Raw genomic sequence first — 24,669 nt, 5'->3', positions numbered from 1 at the left:
ATGCCTAGTTAAGCATCGAGGGTTGAACTCTTTGTCTTCTCCTTTTTATGAGGATCAATCATAAAAAGTATGCTTCTTTGCATACTAAGAGGGAAATGTACTAAATAGAAAAGTTAGAGAAAAGTGCCTGAACTTTCACATTATTCAGGCATTAGCAAGAATTTCTCAAGACGTTTTCTTAGAAAAATTCTTGGCAACAACTCCAACTCTTCCTATTCCATGTTCAATCTTTAAAAGAGGTTCTACTTGCCATTTCTTCATCTTCAGCTAGAACCAGGTCGTAGTCACTCAGCGCCACACAGAAGATGATGGCAGTCACTCCTTCGAAGCAATGAATCCATTTCTTCCGCTCAGATCTCTGTCCTCCCACATCAAACATTCTGTAAGAGGAAAAATGAGTTTGACATCACCCTGAATGCTCAGACACACCAAGGAATTCTATGAAAAAAACAACAAAAAAGCTCTAAATCGCATGGAGAATGTGGGATGGAAGGTAAGGAGAAAAGGACTTTAAGGGAGAAAAAGTCTACTAGAAGGGAAGGTCTCTCACAATAAAACACAAAAAACCCAAAATACCTTAAAAAAAAAAAAAACACACCTAAATTCATTAACATATGAGACCACATTAGAACAAGAACATTACACATAGTTCAGCCCCTTCATTTGTGTGTTTTAAACAGAGAAGTCACAGGAAACATCTAGAGAATGCAGAGATAATAGAATATATTCAATTCACCAGAGTCACAGAACATTAGAGGCAGAGAACATGGTCCCCTTGTCCAACTACAAAATGTTTTTTCTCTGAAGCAATATAGCAGGACTTAAATGTAAAGGAGAAACCATTAGAGGTAAGAAAGGTGTCATATTTAAATAGGGGCAAACAGGCTGCCTAAATCAAAAAATAAAACCAAGGTACAGAAAAAAAGAGAGGAGATAAATGGGTGGCCTACTGAATAGTGTGAATACTAGGAGTTTTTAAATGATATGCAGTAGGAGACCATTCTATTCTAAGTTGCTATACAAGGCAGTAACACAAACAATATAAAGATAATGATGTTTTCTGCTTTCTCCTCTAAGAGTATAAGTTAAGCAAAAGTTGAAATTCACATAAATTGTTATGTAATCTAGAAATAGCCGCTTACATAATAGAAACACTATGCAAACTGGTACATTTTAAAAGACTCCATTTATCTAGATACTGCACTAATTAAAATAGTCCCTATTTAATTCTCAGGCAAAACGAATTTTCCCAGTAGAGTAGGACTGGCCTATAAACCAAATCCAAGTGCATCAGATTTGTACTCAATATAAAAGTAACAATACTAGTTAGTTTTATCATCATTTAAGTGGTATTCTATTAGTCTACCTGGTAAATTGTTCATTAAGTTTAAGTATGCTATATAACAAAATGATTCTACTACACACTAAATTAAAATGGGTAAGATGCAAAAAGGACAGCTGGTAACGAAGATCAAACAAAAAAAAAATTAAAATGATTACCCATCTGTTAAACTGCCAAGGAACACAATTTGAAGACTACATTACAAAAAAAATAATATATTTTAGCTAACTTCTCTGATCATATGTCATATACCACTCCATGTAAAATAACAACAGAACCCTCCCTCTCCCACATTTTCCCTCTGTTGATGGTTGGTTTATGTATCAATTTGGCTAGGCTAGCATATGCAGTTACTTAATCAAGCACTAATTTGGGTGCTGCTGTGAAGGTATTTTATTGTTATGCTTAGTATCTACAATCAGTTGATTTTCACTAAAGGAGTTTATCCTTGATAATGTGGGCAGACCTCATCTATTGAGTTGAAAGGCCTTAAGGGCAAAAGCTGAAGTTTCATAGAAGAAAAAAATTCTGCCTCAATACTGCAAAATTAATATCTACCTAAGCCTGCTGTCCTGCACTGCAAACCAACACCCACTGTCAGGTAAGCCAGGTTCTTGATAGCAAGGAGAGATAAGAAAGCCTTCCTCAGCCATCAATGCAAAGAAATAGAGGAAAACAATAGAATGGGAAACACTAGAGATCTCTTCAAGAAAATTAGAGATACCAAGGGAACATTTCATGCAAAGATGAGCTCAATAAAGGACAGAAATGGTAGGGACCTAAGAGAAGCAGAAGATATTAAGAAGAGGTGGCAAGAACACACAGAAGAACTGTACAAAAAGATCTTCACGACCCAGATAATCACGATGGTGGGATCACTCATCTAGAGCCAGACATCCTGGAATGTGAAGTCAAGTGGGCCTTAGGAAGCATCACTATGAACAAAGCTAGTAGAGGTGATGGAATTCCAGTTGAGCTATTTCTATCCTGAAAGATGATGCTGTGAAAGTGCTGCACTCAATATATCAGCAAATATGGAAAACTCAGCACTGGCCACAGGACTGGAGAAGGTCAGTTTTCAGTCCAATCCCAAAGAAAGGCAATGCCAAAGAATGCTCAAACTACCACACAGTTGTACTCATCTCACATGCTAGTAAAGTAATGCTCAAAATTCTCCAAGCTAGGCTTCAGCAATACGTGAACCGTGAACTTCCTGATGTTCAAGCTGGGTTTAGAAAAGGCAGAGGAACCAGAGATCAAATTGCCAACATCCGCTGGATCATGGAAAAAGCAGTAGAGTTCCAGAAAAACATCTATTTCTGCTTTATTGACTATGCCAAAGCCTTTGACTGTGTGGATCACAATAAACTGTGGAACATTCTGAAAGAGATGGGAATACCAGACCACCTGACCTGCCTCTTGAGAAATCTGTATGCAGGTCAGGAAGCAACAGTTAGAACTGGACATGGAATAGACTGGTTCCAATAGGAAAAGGACTAAGTCAAGGCTGTATATTGTTACCCTGCTTATTTAACTTCTATGCAGAGTACATCATGAGAAATGCTGGGCTGGAAGAAGCACAAGCTGGAATCAAGATTGCCGGGAGAAATATCAATCACCTCAGATATGCAGATGACACCACCCTTATGGCAGAAAGTGAAGAAGAACTAAAGAGCTTCTTGATGAAAGTGAAAAAGGAGAGTGAAAAAGTTGGCTTAAAGCTCAACATTCAGAAAATTAAGATCATGGCATCCAGTCCCATCACTTCATGGCAGATAGATGGGGAAACAGTGGCTGACTATTTTTCTGGGCTCCAAAATCACTGCAGATGGTGAGTGCAGCCATGAAATTAAAAGACGCTTACTCCTTAGAAGGAAAGTTATGACTAACCTAGACAACATATTAAAAAGCAGAGACATTACTTTGCCAAAAAAGGTCCGTCTAGTCAAGGCTATGGTTCTTCCAGTGGTTATGTATGGATGTGAGAGTTGGACTGTGAAGAAAGCTGAGTGTCGAAGAATTGATGCTTTTGAACTGTGGTGTTGGAGAAGACTCTTGAGAGTCCCTTGGACTGCAAGGAGATCCAAACAGTCCATCCTAAAGGAGACCAGTCCTGGGTGTTCACTGGAAGGACTGATGTTGAAGCTGAAGCTCCAATACTTTGGCCAACTGATGTGAAGAGCTGACTCATTGGAAAAGACCCTGATGCTGGGAAAGATTGAGGGTGGAAGCAGAAGGGGACGACAGAGGATGAGATGGTTGGATGGCATCACTGACTCAATGGACATGGGTTTGGGTGGACTCTGGGAGTTGGTGATGGACAGGGAGGCCTGGCGTGCTGCGGTTCATGGGGTTGCAAAGAGTCAGACACGGCTGAGCTGAACTAAACTGAACAGGCTGTTTCATCGAGAACCCTAAGTGACACATGTTTAGTACCCAGATTTGGGTAATCCAGTAAATCAAATACTCCTGTGGATGTGGCTTTGGATGTGGGTAGTAGAGAAAGGTTGGAAGAATTTTGAATAATTTGATAGAAAAAGTCCAAAATACCTTGAAATATGGTTGGTTAGAAATACAGATATTAAAAGTGATTTTGATGAGAATTAGATTTTTTTTTTTTTTAGCCTTCAGGAAGTGCATAATCCTGCTAACAAACTAATTTCTCGCTTCAAGTACTATCACAGAATAAATTTCTGTTGTTTTATGCCACAAATTTGTGGTAATTTGTTACAGAAGCTTTAGGGAGCTAGCTAGTATATGCCATCTTGCTTTTCTCATCATAGCAGTTACCACCCTCTGAATACTAAACATGTATTTCATTTCCTCTCATCCCACAACCCTACAATGATGTAAAGACAAAGACTTTGTTTTGGCCTCCACTGGACGAACAAATGTAATGCATAAGTATTTCTTGAATGAAACAATGAACTGTGTCTACAGAGTATTTTAAAACACTTTTAAGCAGTAATAGACTAGTGCTTACCAATGCTATTTTTCACAAAACTAGAGCTAAAAAACTTTAAAATTTATATGGAAACACAAAAGATCCCAAATAGCCAAAGTAATCTTGAGAAAGAAAAATGAGGCTGGAGGAGTCAGACTCCCTGACTTCAGACTATACTACAAAGCTTCAGTATTCAAAATACCATGATAGCATGATACTGGGACAAGAACGGAAATACAGATCAAGGGACTAGGTCAGAAAGCCCAGCAATAAACTCACACACCTACAGTCAGTTAATCTAAGATAAGGGAGGCAAGAAAATACAATGGAGAAAGTGGTGCTGGGAAAACTGGACAGCTACATGTAAAAAGAGTGAAATTAGAGCATTCTCTAATATTATATATGGATCAATAACAGACTAATTTTAACATGTTAAAGATACAGACCTTCCAGTTATGCTCTGGGAATGTTAAATATAAAAGAGCTTTAAGTTGATAAGTAGTATGAATACAGAAACAATCTCTTCAATTTAATTTATGAATGAAAGAGGGTCATTCATTATTGATCATAAGTGAACCTATGGAGTATAGCCTGTCAAGCTTCTCTGTCCATGGGAATTCTCCAGGCAAGGATACTGAAGTGGGTAGACGTTCTGTTCCCCAGAGGATCTTCCCAACCCAGGGATCAAACCTGGATCCCCTGCATTGCAGGTGGATTCTTTACCATCTGAGCCACCAGCAAAGCCTAATATAAACAAAGACTCTTTAAGCCAGTGCTTCTCAAATGTTGTGTGTGATGTTGATGCTGCTGATTTGCAGACTGGACTTTGAGAATCACTGCCCTAACTCGAGCAAAAATGACTAAGAACTAATACAAAGAAGGATCAGACTGTGCACAGAGCATTATTCATTGTTTCACACATGTATTAAAATTATCTTCAAATGCTGAATTTCTATTTAACCCAAAACAAAAAATGATTATAATATGTTCTCCTTCATATGAAGAGACTATTGACTAGTATTAAACAGGGAGTGAAATTGAGCTTTCTTAGATTTCTTTCTTTAGGGAAGCAGGGGGAGGGAGGGAAGATGGAAGGGAATGTACTGAAGATCCTGAACTGTGCTGACTTACTCTCAAGACTGTTACTTGCTATCACTGTGACCAAGACTGGGGCAATGCTAATTGACTATACATGAACACTACCCCCTAAATGACTTTCCACCCCAAAACCAACTGCACATTTACATGACTATAGAAAAGGAACAGAAACATATTACAATGATAAAGTATCCCTTCTATTAGAAAATTCTATTTTCAACAAAAATGTAACAAAATACCAAAAAAACTGTTGATTCTTTAAAGGAAAATAATCCTCATAGACACTGTCCATAAATGCCTAGTCACAGAGGTGATAGTATATATTCCTAAGTATAATGCTTTGTTGCCTCATTTTAAATTTGTTAATTCCCATACCACAAACCAAGTGAAACTAAAATTCTGTATCAGCAGTTAAAAAATTGGACAATGAATTTATACCACACAACCCACAAAAGAATAAAACACAGGAGTTTCCAGTAGAATTGTTCTAAGCGCATTTTTGTCTTCATTTTTCTGAGACTCTTAAAATATATAAAAAGCATACTTGGAACCATATGTTAGCAATGATAGTAATTTAACAATTCAAATCCAAAATAAGACAAAGTTTATTTGAAGTTCCTGACAGACCTACGTTTAAGTCAGCAAGTGAAAACAGTGACTAAAAACATCCTGTGAAACTTTACGTCACCCAAGAAGACTAAACAGAGCAAGGTTCCTGGAAGGATCATGAGAATAGACAACCTACCTGATGCTGAAATGACAACTTCGGGAAATCGAGGCTGGAAGTGATGAGTATGGTCTGGAAGTATTTATAGTGCATCTACCCAAGAACATGACTGAATCTAACACAGATTGCCTGAAGCACCAAATAACTGATGTAATATTTACCTTTGCCATTTCCCATCATTTACAGAGCTGTCACCTCCATGTTTTTCTTTCACAGATAATAACCCATTTTATGTATAAACCTCTGACACTGGACAAGATTGGAACAATCTATTAAGAATCTTAAACACGTTTGCCTTTACCTAGGAAGGGCAAGTCCAGAATCCTTATTTGGTAACCTTAACCCCAGTTACTTTTTCCTCAGATTTCACGGTTAGAATAAAGTGATGATCTGAACATAATTTAAGATTGCTACCAAATACGGTCGTAAAGCAAGGTTAAAAAGAAATTTTTTTTTTAAATCAGAATTTAAGGTGTACTAGGATTTTTAAAAAATGCAATAAATCTTACAAGTCAAACACTGAACTTCCTTATACTTAAAATCATTTCATAATTTTAAAATAAATCCAGCAGTAGTAATCAAGACAAATCAGATGATTTAAAATAATGCTATTTTAATGTTCCTGAGTTTGGCTATGTAATATTCTACAAATAGTAAGCAAACTAAAATAAGGCAAATGATTTCAGTAAATAAAAGATAATACCAGCAGGGAGAGGAGAAAAAAATTACAAGCAAATACAAAACAGTACCATATTATAGTACCAAAAGTTACATGCTCAGATAAACTAATTATAATGTGTATCTCTGTTTAAGAAAGCAAGGTAGTGTTTGCTTCTGAGAGAGAAACTGCCATGGAAAACTGAAATTAAATTTTAATTTCCTGGAAAACTCAATTACATGAATCACTGAATGTGGGATAATGTAGTGATGAATGCTGGTAACAGATGTATTATATTTAAAATACTTACGGAGAGACTCAGAGGTATAGTTGCATGTTTAGCTGTGCTCCCCATGGTGTGTAATATTGAGCTTCTTTGAGGTGAGCTGACGAATATTTCTTTTTAATCTCTGACTAGAAACCTCTTTTTAAGATAGTTTCAGAAATTCTGATTTGTTATCATACTGTTTCAGAGCACTGGAATTAACTGGAGCAAAATTCAGCACTTTTTCTCACAGTTTGTTTTTCTTTTTTCAATAAGTAACAATCTTCAATGTTTAACTGAACTCCCCTGAACTTGGTTCATTGTAAAATGAGCAAACAAGACAAAATGAATTTCAGGGTCCCTTTCATTCTACAGGCTACCATTCAATGCTTCTCTGTTCAGACCTCAATAAGTTACAGTACACTGTAAGTTAAACGAACATTTTTCATCACGCAATAGTAGAAATGTAAGTGTGCGTAAAAATCTTTGCGAAAAAATTTTAAAAGGTAGCTTTTAAAAACATTTCCATAAATCAGCATATGTTCTATCAGTAAAACCTAAAAATAGATGGCAACACTTTTCCAAAATATACAGTATTAGAAAAGTAGTTGATATTTAAAAATAAAAACCAAAATCTATTTTTATTTAAGCCACTGTGAATAACACAGGCAAAAGAAATCTGCATGGTTACTTTTTCTTAAATAAAAATATCCCTCTTTGGACCTGAAAAACATTTTTTGTAATTTCCAACTCTAAATTTTAAACTTTTTTATACCTTTTTCCCTTAAACATTGTATTTCGTATTCTATATCTCAATTCATATATTATATGCTTTGAAGCTACTCACTTAAAATGAAGATCTTTGAAAGTAAAATGGGTCTCAACAATTCCTGTGGTTTTCACTCGAGTTCTGAGAACATCTTGTTGAGTTGGAATATAATTTGGTTGTGCAATTCTGTCCAAATCATTCAAATAGCTGAAAAATAAACAATATGCTAATGGTTAACATTATCAATAAAGATCATCTAAATCAAAGAGCAAAATTTGATGCATAAAGTATTACAGATCAGTGCAAGTTTTCTGTGTAATGATGTAATTTGACCAATTTAAATCTGTCTCTTACACAACTCTCTCTGAAATGAAAATGTTTATACTTCTCCAGGCCCAAAACTCCATAAGCACCCGAACTCACTGCAAGCCATGAATTTGTCTCTAAAAACTCTTTATTACATTTTTTTGATGTACCACTGTGTTTATTTTCTAAACATTTTTTTGCTGAGGAGTTATTGTAGAAAGCCTTCCTTTTTGAGAAAGTAGTGAGGAAACCCTTGGCCAAAGGCTGAATTCAGTATTGTTCCTTTTCAACTAGCCATAAGTTTTACACAGAAAAACACTACACATGCTCCTGTACTCTACATTTTACTGGCTCTATGAATCAACCTTCATATTTTATTTCTGGTTTCAGCCACTCATTCAACTCACTCTGCCAATAATGCAGAATATGTCGTGCTATAAAAATGTAGTGGTATCATACTATGCAATTCTTTTGTGTCCAATTATGCAGTAGAATCAATAATGTTACACACAGTACAGGTATAGAGAGATTAAGGTGAACCTGAGTGGTTAAGAAGAGGGCTTATTGGAGAGTGAGGTGAGGAGTGTAACAGAAATCTGAAAGGTACATGGATAAAAGGGAAAGTTATTCACATCAGAAAAAGCGTAGTAAGGAGGTAGGAACAGTTACATCTTGTATCTTGGAACGTAAGTCCACTACTAGGCTATGCATGGAATTAACCCTAAGGTCACCTGAATGTGGGGAGCATGACTGCAGTGTTTTCTAATACTAGAATGGAACAGTTCAAGATAATTTAGCAAACACCTCAGGGTTCATTACAGAAGCACCAACTTTTGCAACTTTAATTGATGCTGCCCTCTCAAAGTGTTCTTTAGCCATTCAGAATGGGGACTTATCCACAAAAGGAGCTCAATAAATATGATTTGTGGAGATGGAATTGGAAAGCTATCTGCTGAATTAGTAATCAAAATGTTATAGACAAGTATATGTATGTGATGTTGATACTAGAATACACAGAGATGATAGTTTATCTGTATTTTAAAATAATGTATTACCGCATTGTTGACAATCTCCTATTTTATCTGTTTTTAGTTCCACATATATTAAAGCTCACTTTACTGTAATAAAATCTGACTTACAACAGGCCATGACAAGAGTTTCTAACTGTCCCTTTGAAATAATGAGCTGTTCTTATTTACACTATGTTCTGATTACTCATATAAACATTTATTTGCTTAACACTGCTATAGTTCTACTAGCCTCTAGAAATAATGCACATTTATATTTCAACAAGACAAACAAGAAAAGTGGGCACTGTGAAAAACTCCAGTTGTTTTAAAAGATCACAAATTTTTCATAGATGGATGCTTAGGTGGTCTTACTGGGCAACTTGGCAGCACCCTCTATCTCCAGTCAAGAATTCAGAAATCAAGATGCCTTATAACTACCAAGGAGAATAATGAGTTTCATGACTGCCTTCATTCTTGAAAAATGGCTCCATCTTGGCCATCTTAAGATCAGAACTATTAGTAATGAAATAGCGGACAGCCAAAGTGACTCCAAGCACTGTGCACAGCACAGGGGGTCTGGGCAAATATACTTGGCAGGAAGTGGGACATCCATCCAGGAAGATAGGGGGAAGTGAACTTTAATCTACTGTCCCTGAGAAGCATCCCTTAATTATTCAAATAGCTCCTCTTGCTGGGCTCAGCTCAGAGCAAGTTACTCACCATAAGTAATTTCCGCTTTGATCTTTCTGTAGGTTCTGGTGGTGCCAAAGCAAGTACTGTGGACCAAGAGTAGTGTTTGGCACTAAGAAAATTTTTTTCTAATTTTTTCCTCTAGCTTCTGGAAAGTTTGGTTTATTAATATAAGGGCATACTGTGTGATGACTATGTATCAGGTAATGGAGATAGAATACTGGGCAAACAGACCTTACTGAGTTTACAGTTTAGTGGCACAGATTTAAAAAAGAAAATCAAATAGTCCTCAATGTTAAGTATAAATAATATTACCTCAAAATACGTGTAAATCTGTGAGAGCTAGGGAAAAATAATACCGCAGATCATGAGTACACAGCATGGAGACAAAGGCCTACCCACTGAGTCAAAGAATATTTCCTTGTAAAAAGTCAGGACACCAGATGGAGAGATGAACTACATGTCAATAAGATGTTATACCCATGTAATAATACATATGGCTTATACACTTGTAAAACACTAAAAATACATGTTAAAAAATATAGCGCTATAAAAATTATGACAGATTACACAATATCTTGTATTACTTCTTCACTCACACTAAATCATTAACGTAATGCTGAGTATACTGACGTGCAACACATGACGATACTATAATTAGGTTCTCAGCAGACACACCCATTTGCTTTTCACTGTGGCAAAGTGAAAAGCAAAATTAGACCTTCTAATACTTGGCATCTTCTACCCTGAGAGCCAAGACCTCTGTCAAGAAAACTAACTTTGGAAAATAAATAAGCATAAGGCACTTGTTTCTATTTAGAGTATCATCTTTGACATTGCTGAGTATGTGTGCCAAATAATGGAAATAAATTCTTGATTTTTTTTTTTTCCCTATGCAGATCACCAAACAGAAAACTCCCTGACTAGGTTTTATCAAAACTTACTTTATAGACTTTCTGAGGCCACCACCTAGAAAATTGGGGCAAATTTTTCTTCTAAAAACTGCAGTTTGATATCTATTAATATAAACAATGTCTAATGCAACACAGCACATATACTTGACAATTGTCAAGTTTACAGCTCCTTTATTTTCATCAATAAGAATATCTTGATGCTATCACTGTATACCCCTTCAAACAGGCTGCCTGTGACTCAAGGTGCCTGTCACTGGACAAGTGACTTCCCAGGCATGTTAGTAAATGAAGAGCACTCACATTAGTTACCCTTCCCTTTGGCTGGTCCCAGGCAAACTAGAGGTCTACCCAAATTCAGAGTAAACTTTGGGAAATCCCAAATACTTTCTTGGAAGTATACTGGAAACAGTTCCATGCCGCATGATTCGAGTTAGTTACATAAGCATGAGTCCCCTGAGACAATTTTTGAACACAAAAGAAATATGAGCCTTGCTACCTGCAAACACACACACACAGAGACAGAAAAAGTGTTCAAATATTGTCATCTTGAATACCGTGAATTGTACAAGAACGTGTCAGACAATTTTGCATTAAAACTGACTTGGAGGTATATTTGACTTGCAAGTAACTATTCATGATCATGAAGTTATGATTACTTACTATGCTGCAGAATCATTAAGCTGGTACTCTCGGGATCTGTTGAAGCAGGCTTGTACACCACTGTCTTTCCACAGTCTCTTTATAACTCCAGCAAGTTCTGCAGTCATAAAACCTTCCTCGGCAGCACCAGCAAGCACAAAGAGTTGGCGGGCATCATCCTGAACATTCAAAGGCCATTTTTATTTAAAAAGTAAAAAGACACTACAGATAAAATACATTGTTGATTACAAAAGGTACAATCATGAATTTCCTTTATGCTGTCTGTTGGTGTCATAACTTGGATTTCCCTAAAATACCACTTTAAAAATTGGCTTAATCAAAAAAGCACAATCTTAAGTCATGTGTCCATGTTTTGTGATATTAGTAACAGCTATCAAGGCACCAGAAAGCTCAAACAATGACGAGACAGCTCATGAGGGAATATATTAACCAACTACCCACTGACAGTGGGCCGTGCATGGAAGATGATCACTTGTGACCAAACAGAAGATTGTATTCTTTGCCTCCCATCACCAAAATGTTTTCTAATCTAAAAAACACATGACACCATTAGAAGTTATTTTCAGAATTGAATTGTCAGCTCTGTGATATACTTTGTAGAGGCATAATAAACTCAGATAAGGAAGAAGTAATGTGGAATAAAGCAAGAATAGTTCGACAGAATGGTCTGAGATTTCAGAATACCTTCAAGTGTGTATACATTAACATCAGTGGGTCCAGAAGTGGGGATAGGTGTTTGCTAATCCAAACAAACACAGCTCTGAAGTAGAAATAACTCATGATGCATACAGAAGATAGCATGCAAAAGTTTTTAAAAGGAGGAATACTGAACATAAAATTAAATTCTACTTAAGTGCTGAGCCTACAACGCATGTGTGCTAAGTCGCCTCAGTAGTGTCCAACTCTGCGAACCCATGGACCGTAGCCCATAAGGCTCCTCTGTCAATGAGATTCTCCAGGCAAGAATACTGGAGTGGGTCGCCATGCCCTCCTCCAGGGGATCTTCCCAACCCAGGGATCAAACCCCCATCTCTTATCTGTTCTACATTGACAGGCAGGTTCTCTACCACTAGCGCCACCTGGGAAGCCCAGAGTCTACAACAGTTACAGTTATTCTGATCTATAGGTAATAAAACCCACTAAGTCAGGATTGTCCAAGAGATTTAAGCCACTGATGGAATTCTAAATTTTCTAACAGCACATTTTAAAAAGTGTAAAAAAAAAAAGTAAAATTCATTTCCACAATACTTTATATCACCTGTATATAAAATATATTTCAACATTTAACCAATATAAACTTAGATATTTACTCTTTGAAACTTGGTATTTCTTTTATACAGACAGCACATCCCAATTCCGATCAGGCACATTTCACACACTCAATAGCCACAAACAGGTAGTGGTAACAGTGCTCTACAACACAATTCTAGTCTTCGGGTAATCACATGGTTAACACAAAATAAGGGAGATGTGAGGATACCATCGTCACAAAGATTGTTGGGCTGGGATTTGCAGCTTATGTTAGCTGGGTAGACCATTCCTACCTCTTCTCTAGGGGCATCTTTCCAGCCTGGTGTAGTAGCTCTTTACAAAGTGATGGCACATCTCAGGATACGGTGTACAGAAGGGAAGCATTTGGTGACACAGGCTAGCAGCGGGTACCAACTGACAATATAAATTCATTCTACTGCCAATTTGAGAAACATTTTCTTTTCAGATGGAACCCATCATGAGAAATAATTAAGTCACTCAGCATGGGAACATATTATTCAAGCATATGTTTCCCTTTTTAGTAAATCACAGGAGAAATGCATGCAAGCAAGTAACACGTGTACAAGATCCTTAATAAACTCCAACAAAACACGATTTCAAGTCGTTCTTAGCACCATTTACCTTATTCCAGTAAATAGTTACTCAGTTTTCCAAATAATGACTTACATATAAGAAATTTCTAAATTTGGTCATTTTTATTTTTAACCAAGTGACATCAAACATACTTTTCTCTATCCATTTTAGAAAAGTGCTTTTCACTTAAATGATCTTTCATTATGATGTATTTATTCAATTTCCATAAAATTTTTTGATAGAAAAGACTAATGCCCACTGGTAGGGGTCATAAGATCACATTCTCTTCAAACCTACCAGGCATGAAGCCTGAAGAAAAGACTTGGGAAACTGTGGAAACTCTATTTATAAACTGTATTCTCTCTGTAGTATTCAAAAATGTCTCCTCTTCACAAAAATGTTAAGAAGTCTCTTTTCCTTAATAAATAAACTGGAATACTCCCACGCCATTAGCAGGATATTCAGATGTCTATAGATGAGCTTTAAGGAATAAATATAAGCTGGAAGATACTTTTAAAATTATTCTTACTTTAGGTTTTATATAAAAAGAATCCGATGCACAGAAAGACTGCGCAATTTATCTGGAGTTCCACAGGTAATTAGTCACCTCACCCAATCACACATATTAGTCAATAGTTACTAAGTAGCCACCGCCTAAGATAAGACACATTTGAAAATTGCAGAATGGTGACGAGTCCTATCTTATCATCAACTGAAGTCTTTTCAAGATTCACGTAGAAAAAAAAAGAAGATTCACGTAGAATGTTATTTAAGAACATTTAGGGCTTCCCTGTAGCTCAGATGGTAAAGAATCTGCCTGCAATGTAGGAGACCAGGTTAGAGCCCCAGGTAGGGAACATCCCCTGGAGAAAGGCATGGCAACCCACTCCAGCATTCTTGCCTGGAGAATTCCACGGACATAGGAGCCTGGTGGGCTACAGTCCACAGTGTTGCAAAGAGTCGGACACGACTAAGGTAGTGACATTACTAAGAACATTTAAGAAAGAAAAACTCAAGTGCACCAAAACAGTGTGATGCAGAGTAGAAAACTGATAGGTATTACTGAAGGGCTACAGGTAAGTAAAACAGCTTGTAAGGACTCTTGTTTGTGAAGTTAAGAAGAAATTTATTTATCAGGCAATTACTTGCAAGTATCAAGAAAAAAATCTGTGAATGTAGCCAAGTTAGTATGTTTTTAAATGACTAAGAACTAAATGCAAATAAGATGGTTTGAAGAATGGAAGTTCTAGTTCATACAAACTGGGCATTTGGGGAACTCAGAAAAGAGATAAGAAATGCTATCTGCTATCATGTCAAGAGACGCATAATAGCCTCTTTTCCCACACTGACGATGAGCGAGCACCTGTTACTCAGCGACAATACATACGGCTGTTTTCTGATTTCTGATATATCAAGGTTCATTAAAGGGAAGAAGTAGACTTTGTGCTTAGACACAGAGCAGAAAAAGAATTCTTAGGGCAAAGGAGAGCAGATTTCAATTCAATAAAAGCACTTTTTAACAACCAAAGCCACCTAAAAAACAAGAAATAGAGGGAGAGGGAAAGACTGAAATTTTAAGCAAAGGCTACATGATTGCTTATTGTGATCTAGCAGACAGAATTTATCAATCAGAAGGAGAGTTTAAACAGAAATCATCAGAAAGCCCTTTACGATAGAAGCTAAATAATATGCTCAAGGAGTGTTAAAAAACTGTGACACCTTCAAAATTTTGGCTGCAGGGAAAATATCAATATATTGATGTCATGATGGATATACACATAGAAATCCTTTGTTTCAATGGTTTTGAATAATTATTTTCATTAATAATATTAGTTAACAACACTGAACACCACATACAATGAGAAATGCTCCTATATTTAATCTACCACATTTCTATAGCATAAATCACTCCTATAAATTTAAAACGACTATACAGCTTTTACCAAAGTTAGTGTACTCAATAGGAAATACTGAGAATAGTGAAATCACCTCTCCACAGCTCCTGGTGCTAATCCCAGACAGTAAAGAATTGCTTTGATTAAAAAATAAACATAAAACTTTTTTTTTCCCCTCTAAAAACAGAACTGTAACTAAAGTAAAAATGACTGAGACAAGGAAATGGGGGGAGGGTGTGCTAAAAATAAAATAATCTAATTTTAAATTGCAGATGCCAAAACTTGACTAAATTGCAGTAAGCATGAGCTTCATTAAGTCAAAAAAAGAAATTACAATATATTACACAAATATAACATGTATTTATTAATTTTACAAATGTATGTATCTTAAAATATCAAATCAATAAAATAAATACTTAAGTGTTCTTTGTATGGACAATAGAACCTATTGTCAAAAGACAGTTAAATATGTAATGAATGATACATGAATTGAGTAAAGTAGAAAAATACTGTGCTGGAGGGACATAATATATTTCAAATTAAGGTAAGTATCACTTTCCACATATATAAATCATTATTTCTCAGACTCAAAAACAATATAACTTCTTCATCATCCTGGTTCTCAAATATAAACCAGACTACTACTATAAATAACTCAAATACTGATCTGGGAAAATAACAAGCAGAAATACCTAGAAACATTTTGAAAAAGAATACTGGGGACAGAGGGCTGAAATGATCAGATATTAAAAGTCTACAGTATGTAGAACATCTGGTATTAAGATCAATAGGGGTGGGGAGTCCCAAATCTGAACTCATATGGTAAAGTTGGCAAGATAAATCAGGAAAGAATGCAATTACTTAAAAAACACTTGTGAATATTTAGATAGCCATCTGAAGAGGAAAAAAAAATAGTGTAGATCCTTATTCCATGCATACAGCAAAGTTTCAGAGGGATTTGAGGATCTAGCATAGAAACAATGCTGAAATCTACTCCCTAAAAAAACTCTTAAAATATCATAAATATTCAGTAAACCTTTGGTTGAGAGAAGACTATCTAAATTTAAACATAATGGAATAAATAATAGGGGATTTTTTTTAAAATGAAAACCTAAGATGAAAGGCAGTAAGCCAAAAGTGAGAGAAGTATGCATGAGTGGACCAAGAGTTACTATATATGTACATTTGTTGTTGTTTACTGGCTAAGTTGTGTCCATTCTTTGTGACCTCATGGACTGTAGCCCGCCAGGCCCCTCTGTTCATGGGATTTCCCAGGCAAGAATACTGGAGTAGGTTGCCATTTCCTTCTCCATGGAACCTTCCAGACCCAGGGTCTGAACCCACATCTTCTGCTTGGCAGGGCAGAGTCTTTACCAATGAGCCACCTGGGAATCCCATATATATACAAACAAGCAAAGAGATAAATCAAAACACCAATACTCTAATCAATAAATGAATACAGGATAAAATAGGTGACAAATATAGAGAAAAAGAGTCAATGAAGATATGGAAAAATGCATAGTTGTATTAAAAATTGAAAAGGCAAATTAAATTGAAGTAAGACTTAAATTAACCAATATTTTTAAAATTTAAGACTGCAAGATTTTGGCTACTGAGGCTGCTAAGAAACAGCGCTGCTGCTAGAAAAGTACATTGATATAGCCTCTCTCAAAAGCAATCTGGCAAATTTGGCAGACAGATATAATGTAACTAACTAATGAAATAAATTTAAAAATCAGAGGAAGAAGAAAGTGGCCATAGTGCAGGAGCCCACTCCAGTATTCTTGCCTGGAGAACCCCAGGGACAGAGAAGCCTGCTATTGTCTATGGGGTTGCGCAGAGTTGGACACGACTGAAGCGACTTAGCAGCAGCAGCAGCAGTGCAGGAGCATGCTGAGGCCTGGGGGAGAAAGGGAGCTTAAGTCAATTCAAGGCAAGGATTTCTGTTCCTTATAGCCCAGCTTATTCTAAGGAAGTACTTCTCAAGCTTTCTTGGATGAAAGATCAGCCCTGTGTTTTATCTTCTTTTGTTTCTAACATTTTAATACTAATTCTACTGGAAATTAATTAAATGACATAATACATTTTTATTAACTTGTCAATTGCTGCAAGTCTGTCTAATTACTTCCCCTTCCTCTGTGCTCACTTGTGTACATGCTTGTGTGCAGTGCCTAAGACATGTTTACAGGCCCCTATTCAAGGCTTCCCTAACTGCACATTATTAAAAACAAAATAATCTAATTTATCAGTATTGTCATCCACAGATTAACTACACTCATTATGAGAGTTCTGAAAGTATATTAGGTACAAAATTTGATTGCTCTATGCCAGCCTTGAAAACAATTTTGTTTCCTCTCATTTTAAATAACTAATGTGTAATCTGCTTTGCAAATTCACTAGCTGCCAAATATGAAGCAAACCACAGCAAATGAGTCACCATCTCTTAAAATTTAAAATACATTTTGTCATCAGTTCTCACTCACCCAGTTACCCTACATATTAAAATATAATTCCAGTTAAGACACTGATAGGCTTTTTCATTTCAATAGGGATGTGGGGAATTACAATGATTCCTGAGTTCATCTGGAAGAGAAATGGATAGTAGCCTTGATATTTTGGTTAAAAAATAGTGGAATGGATGCACTCACCCTAGCAAATACCCATGTCCTATAAATCAAGAGAAACTAAATGTTACTCTGACAAAAATTATAATAGTAGTATAGTCATTATAAATGACAGTAGCAGTAATAAACATTTATTGAAATCTCTTATGACCAAGGCATGTGGTAAAGTCTTGTCATTATTCCTCACAACCCTCAAAGGTAGATGTTATTATTATTTCCATCTTATGATGAAAATGTGACTGAGCTGGGGAAAAAAGAATATATCAGTGAGAAAAAAAAAAAAACGGAGTCTAAAAACACTCAACAGAATGCTAAGGGTAGCATTTTCAAGTCACTCAGGAACAGACTACTTAATACATGGTTTGTAAGGCAAGAGATGATCAAATTATAAAACATACTTAGATTCCACCTAGCAGGAGACACAAATTACATTTCCAGATGAGTGGACATGTTATTCTAGAAAAAGAAGATATGTTTTTAAAAATAATTTTAAGATGATGAACATCTAAAGGCACAAAACACAGAAGTCAGAATCGCCTGACGGAAACGACTTCTAACGTAAGAAAAATACTGTTTTAAAACAATAAAAGAAATATCCTGAATAATATTCTAAGAGACTTAACGTGAAAAAGGACAAGGCATTAAACAGAACTGAGTAAAGACTACTAAGACGAGTCCAAATACCAAGTTCAATACTAAGAGATACAAAAAGAAAGATTCTCAACCTCAGTAAAAATCAAGAAAATAAAAGCCAGTAAAGAAAAAAAGAGAGTAATTTTTCACTAAGATATTAACAAATTCGGAACAATCCCTGGTGGTCAGTCCAGTGGCTAAGATTCTTTGGCTCCTAAAGCAGGGGGCTGCGTTTGATCCCTAGTCAGGGAGCTAGATCCCACACACTACAACTAAAAACCCAGTAAAGCCAAATAAACTTACCAAAAAAGATACTAAATAATTCAAATGTTGACATATCTAAGTTAATGAGACTGAGTTGACACTGATGCACAGTTGCTAGAAGAGATTATTCACTTTGTGTTTTTTCTGAGAACAGAAAACACTATAGTACCTTCACACTTAAATATCTGGTTATCCTTCAACTTAAGGCTAACACTAGAATTGATACCTTAGAAAAAGAAACATATGCAGCCTTTCACTATACAGTTTCTTCTTTCTAGAATGCTTTTTTCCCTTGTTTTGGTCTAGAAAACTCTTAACACATGCTCCAATTATCAAGCTCAAAGTCCAAGCTGTCTTTAATTCATCTTTGTATTCCTGAGCACAATTTCCAGAGCCTCACAGTATTTTAAAACTTGCATAGAGGCAAGGCTGCAAAGACATGGAGGAGACCACTCAAAACCAATGAGACAGCCTGAAGACATTTGTGCGAAAGACTGACAGTGGCTAACATTAGCAGAGGTAACAGGCAGAAGGAAGGAAGAAAATAAGTTACTAGGATACAGCTAGAGAGTCTAGAAAGAGTGGGTGAAACAGAACTGACCACTGCAGGCCCTCATGTAGATTCCAAAGCATCAGAAAACCAGTTAAAAAAAAAAACACCTTGTGTGAAGGAGCAGTTATTCCCAGTCAGTCCTGAAACAAAGTCTCTGAAAGTTGCTCAGCCGTGTCCAACTCTTTGCCATCCCATGGACTATATATACAGTCCATTGAATTGTCCAGGCCAGAGTACTGGAGAGGGTAGCCCTTCCCAGATCTTCCCAACCCAGGGATCAAACCCAGGTCTCCTGCCCTACAGGCCGATTTTTTATCAGCTGAGTCACCAGGGAAGCCCAGTCAGTCCTGAAATTAAGCCCAAATCTCCCCCCAGAGGACAGAAAATGAAAATATTTCTTGAGAAAAATATGAAAATAAAAAGACCTCATAAAAAAGCAGCTTGCATTGACCCTTCATTACCTCACACAATGGAGGCTACAAAACCTTTCTCTTTAATAATCACATGTAAGATCTGAATGCATAATACTGTGCATGTGAATTGGAATTAATGTAAAGTACAATTTATTCAATTCCTTATCTTAGGGTAGCTCTCTTGTGTATGACTAAGAGCTCAAAAACATTTCCTGAATGAATAACGATAAATGAGTAAGTTACAGCCTGAATGGATAGGAGATAAGGCAAAAATTGTCTGGATATGATCAAACGCTGTTTCAGAAAAGATAAGTTAGAAGAATGCTATGAATTATTATTAAAAATGATCTTGAAGTCTTTGAAAATATTCCTTATTTAAAAAGAAAAGCTTAGTAAATTAATATGGCCCGCAACTTATAAAGAAATTTTAGTGACTTATTATACAAAATAAATTTTTACAGATTTCCCCGATATATGTTTTCTAATGATGCTTTCATTCATTTTTTTTTCCTATTAAGTACAAATTGAGCCTGTATATAAAATTAAAAACCTGGCAGATGTGAGAAGATAAAAAGTTATGGTCTCCATACAAAAAAGTCTTTATAGTATTATTAGGGAGATAACACACATATTGAACACATAAAAATAAAAAGGAACTATAAAACAGGGTAGTAGTAGTAACAGTAGTAATAATATACATCTACTTTGTACCAAAATATTAAAAACTAATCTAGAGACTTACTTAAAGGTTTCTAGAAACATCAAGTTTTACCATGTTATTTTAAAAAAAAGAATGAGTGAAGAATAAACCATACACAAATTAAAAAAACTTAAAACAGATTAAGCAAGCTACCCAGGACTGGGGAGAAAAGAGGAAAACGTAATAGATGGGCCAGGCTGGGGCTGTTTCCAATCAAACTGCAAACAAGTTACATACTGGGTCACATAAGGAAGCACAGGCACACTGCCTTGCTCACCACCCTGGGGCAATCTTTCCTATCATGGGATGTCCTGGTTTCCAGTTCCTTTACTGCCAAAACGAAGTGATGGAACTAGCCTGTCTCCTAAGGTCCTTGTCCTTCTAGCTCTGAAATTCTGAAAGATGTTTTCTAATAGCAAGTATTTTCTGATTCCAAAGATAAGCAAACTTTATTTATACTGTTTTCATCATCTGAGACTAGACTGCTTTTTAGTCTGGGCATGAACACAAATATTTAGATCATTTCAGCATTCCAAATCACATAAACAAATTCTGAAGAATGCCAGTGTAGGCAGTTTACTGAACTCGGTAGTAACTACTCAAAACCATGATGGAGATTCAGAGGTAGTCAGTATACTGTGTTATACAGAAAACACGGTAATGGTTACTGAGTGGTCCAAACCATCTGACGGATAAGGAATGCATTCTGGCTACATGGGAAGATTATGAAATCTGTGTATTCTTACTCTACTCACTTCTAAAGCTTCTGACCTACTTCATTCACTACTATTCTTCTGGTCCTGAGACAGCTGATAAATACAGTATGGTGTTATCATGTAAGCTTTCTTTTTTTTTTACTCTTCTGGTCTGCTGCAAGGACTTTAGTAACTTACCGCCCGAGCCGAGTCACCGAAGTCAATCTTCAATCTCCCCATGGCCCTAATGATAGCGATAATTGACTGGATGGTGTTACTGTAGACCACTGCTTTGTACTGCTTACATTCCTCTTCTGAATAACCAGCTTCGTGGATAATTCTAAGGAGACAAAAGGAAAAAAAAGAATACTTACTTCCTTTGAGGGAATGGTATACTTAAATAACATTAAAAAAAAATGTTTTAAATCTACTTACTTCATTTGCTTCACAATTGTACTTTTCCCAGATTCACCAGCACCTAAAAAATGTGAAATAAAATAATTAAGGGATTTCTAGTTTTATCACTTATGTATATCCAACTCCCAAACACACACATTCTCACAGTTGAATTTTTTTAAAACATTTTTTTAAATTGGAGTTATAGTTCAAACTACAGCACAATTGCACTCATATCACATGCTAGTAAACTAATGCTCAAAATCTCCAAGCTAGGCTTCAGCAATACGTGAACCATGACTTCCAGATGTTCAAGCTGGTTTTAGAAAAGGCAGAGGAACCAGAGATCAAATTGCCAACATCCGCTGGATCATGGAAAAAGCAAGAGAGTTCCAGAAAAAACATCTATTTCTGCTTTATTGACTATGCCAAAGCCTTTAACTGTGTGGATCACAACAAACTGTGGAACATTCTGAAAGAGATGGGAATACCAGACCACCTGACCTGCCTCTTGAGAAACCTGTAAGCAGGTCAGGAAGCAACAGTTAGAACTGGACATGGAACAACAGACTGGTTCCAAATACGAAAAGGAGTACGTCAAAGCTGTATATTGCTACCCTGCTTATTTAACTTCTATGCAGAGTACATCATGAGAAATGCTGGGCTGGAAGAAGCACAAGCTGGCATCAAGATTGCCGGGAGAAATATCAGTAACCCCAGATATGCAGATGACACCACCCTTATGGCAGAAAATGGAGAAGAACTAAAGAGCCTTTTGATGAAAGTGAAAGAAGAGAGTGAAAAAGTGAGCTTAAACCTCAAGTGTCAGAGTTTGTTTTTTTGAGCTCTGAAATCACTGCAGATGGTGACTGCAGCCATGAAATTAAAAGATGCTTACTCCTTGGAAGAAAAGTTATGACCAACCTAGACAGCATATTAAAAAGCAGAGATACTACTTTGCCAACAACGGTCCATCTAGTCAAGGCTATGGTTTTTCCAGTGGTCATGTATGGATGTGAGAGCTGGACTGTGAAGAAAGCTGAGCGCCGAAGAATTGATGTTTTTGAACTGTGGTGTTGGAGAAGACTCTTGCGAGTCCCTTGGACTGCAGGGAGATCCAACCAGTCTATCCTAAAGGAGACCAGTCCTGGGTGTTCACTGGAAGGACTGATGCTGAGGCTTAAACTCCAATACTTTGGCCACCTCATGCGAAGAGTTGACTCACTGGAAAAGACCCTGATGCTGGGAAAGATTGAAGGCAGGAAAAGGGGACGACAGAGGATGAGATGGCTGGATGGCATCACTGACTCGATGGATGTGAGTCTGAGTGAACTCCGGGAGTTGGTGATGGACAGGGAGGCCTGGCGTGCTGTGATTCATGGGGTCACAAAGAGTTGGACACGACTGAGCGACTGAACTGAACTGAACTTATAGTTCATTTACATTGCTGTATTACTTTCTGCTGTATAGCAAAGTAAATCAGTTATATACACACATATATGAAAAATATATTTTCCCATATAGGATCATTACAGAGTATTGAGTATAGTTTCCTGTGCTATATAGTAGGCCCTTATCAGTTATCAATTATATATATAGTAGTGTGCATATATATACACACACATATATATCAATCCCAGTCTACCCCTTTTACCCTGGCAACCATTTTTTTTAACATCTGTGACTAAATTTTATATCAAAATGGTCTTTACTGGTTTCCAAAATACCGAAAATTTCTTAAAAATAAGTCCAAATATTTATTACACCATAATACTTAAAACTCAACTGAAAAAAAAAATGCTTTCATTGTTGTTTTTATGTATTCCCTAAAGCACTTAAAAAAAATTCTTCTTCTATGACTTACACTGAAGCAGTATAAATTAATTTTATTCAAGATTTTGCCCCTCACTGGAAGACATTGAACTGTTTGGCCAATTATCATAATTTTAACCTTTGCCTCTCGTGAAACAGAAAGCCAGCAGTACCAAGAAACCATGAAAATTATTTTTAAATATTATGTTAAAATAACAATGTCTCATGCATTATATATAGTCAACTACCATTATTAAACAAATGACAGAGAGCCAACACACTTTGCCAGAAGTAAGGATGCAAAGGTATGCAGGAAGAAATATCTCTGTCCATGTTTTTCCATATTCCCTATCACCTGAGTCATAAACCCAGTCTCAAAACTATCCCTAAAAAAAAAAACAAAAACCTCTCCCTGACCCTCTATACTCATGCACGATCTCCTCACCATTTGAGTCTCTAGAATTATGCCATCACAACACGAAAATATTAATCACAAAACAGCCCTTTATAAAATTAGAGCCCTCTAGATACTGAGAACATCTGAGCATAGCACACAGAACAAGGTAGGTGTGACAGTTTCATGCTGTCTTCGGCCAGAGCTACACATCATGGAGCGATCACGCCTGTTAGGGAGACGGGGTTCAGGATTTTCATCATCTGGGCCTCATATTCCCATTTTCCCAGGGCCATTCCTACAGCGCTTTATGCTCCAGTATCACTGAACTTTCAGTTCCCAGAACGCCTACTGCTGATGACGCCACAAGTCTTCAAACACACTGTTTCTCCTGCCAAGTGTTCCTCGTGCCACACCAGTGATGCTTTATCAGCCATCGAGCCTACCTCCTTCAGCAGCCTTTCCCGACCCACTCCCGCTGTGATCCCTGCTGCCTGTCCCTTTCCACACTTTCCACTTGAAAGCTCAGCAGCTAACCTGTGCTAGACACACCATCAACCAGAAATGTACCTGAGTTTATTTAAGCTATCTGTGATGGATGTGGTAGATGGCAAACTTCTGGGCCTCGTTCCCTTGCCCTTCTCCCTCAGCCACATGTACACAACCAGATCATCAGAGCATCTGAGAATAAGTCACAGTTAAATGGCCTATTTGGAAATCTGGGGGAAAAAACTGCTTACATTTTACTTGTGATTTGATATTCAAGAAATTTCTCCAAGATAGCTGCATATTAAATAGAAAAGCAGGCACTGAATAAACAATGAGGTCATTATTCGTTTACAGACAGCCTTTGAATTTTAGAGGGCATCTGCCAATACAAACAACTCCAAGATAAACAAACCATTATTCATTAATCAGCAACAGTATACTTGGCTCTATGAAAAGCACAATTGTGGGCATCATGGCTCACACATTTCTGTAATTCAGGAGAGGTCTGCCCAAGTCACACACCATCAAAAGTTTCCAGCAGAGCTATCTCCAAGGGACCTCTGAGCTTCCAGG

The 24,669-nt window shown here is 36.7% G+C and overlaps 1 protein-coding gene across 1 annotated transcript in view; it reads right to left on the bottom strand.

Annotated features, from left to right (window-relative positions):
* GNAI1 (G protein subunit alpha i1) overlaps positions 1 to 24,669 on the bottom strand; it is a 104,687-nt gene that overhangs the window by 12,193 nt on the left and 67,825 nt on the right. The window contains exons 2-6 of the mRNA XM_005679090.3: positions 21,441 to 21,483; positions 21,204 to 21,345; positions 11,384 to 11,541; positions 7,882 to 8,010; positions 251 to 380 (exon numbers count right to left, since the gene is read on the bottom strand). Of these exons, the coding sequence (XP_005679147.2) occupies positions 251 to 380; positions 7,882 to 8,010; positions 11,384 to 11,541; positions 21,204 to 21,345; positions 21,441 to 21,483 (602 nt within the window). The remainder of the gene's footprint in view (positions 1 to 250; positions 381 to 7,881; positions 8,011 to 11,383; positions 11,542 to 21,203; positions 21,346 to 21,440; positions 21,484 to 24,669) is intronic.

The sequence above is a fragment of the Capra hircus genome, chromosome 4 (assembly GCF_001704415.2).
Source record: "Capra hircus breed San Clemente chromosome 4, ASM170441v1, whole genome shotgun sequence".
Taxonomy (NCBI): Eukaryota; Metazoa; Chordata; class Mammalia; order Artiodactyla; family Bovidae; genus Capra; species Capra hircus.
Note: the sequence above shows the minus strand (reverse complement) of the source record. Positions and strands in the feature narration are given on the sequence as shown.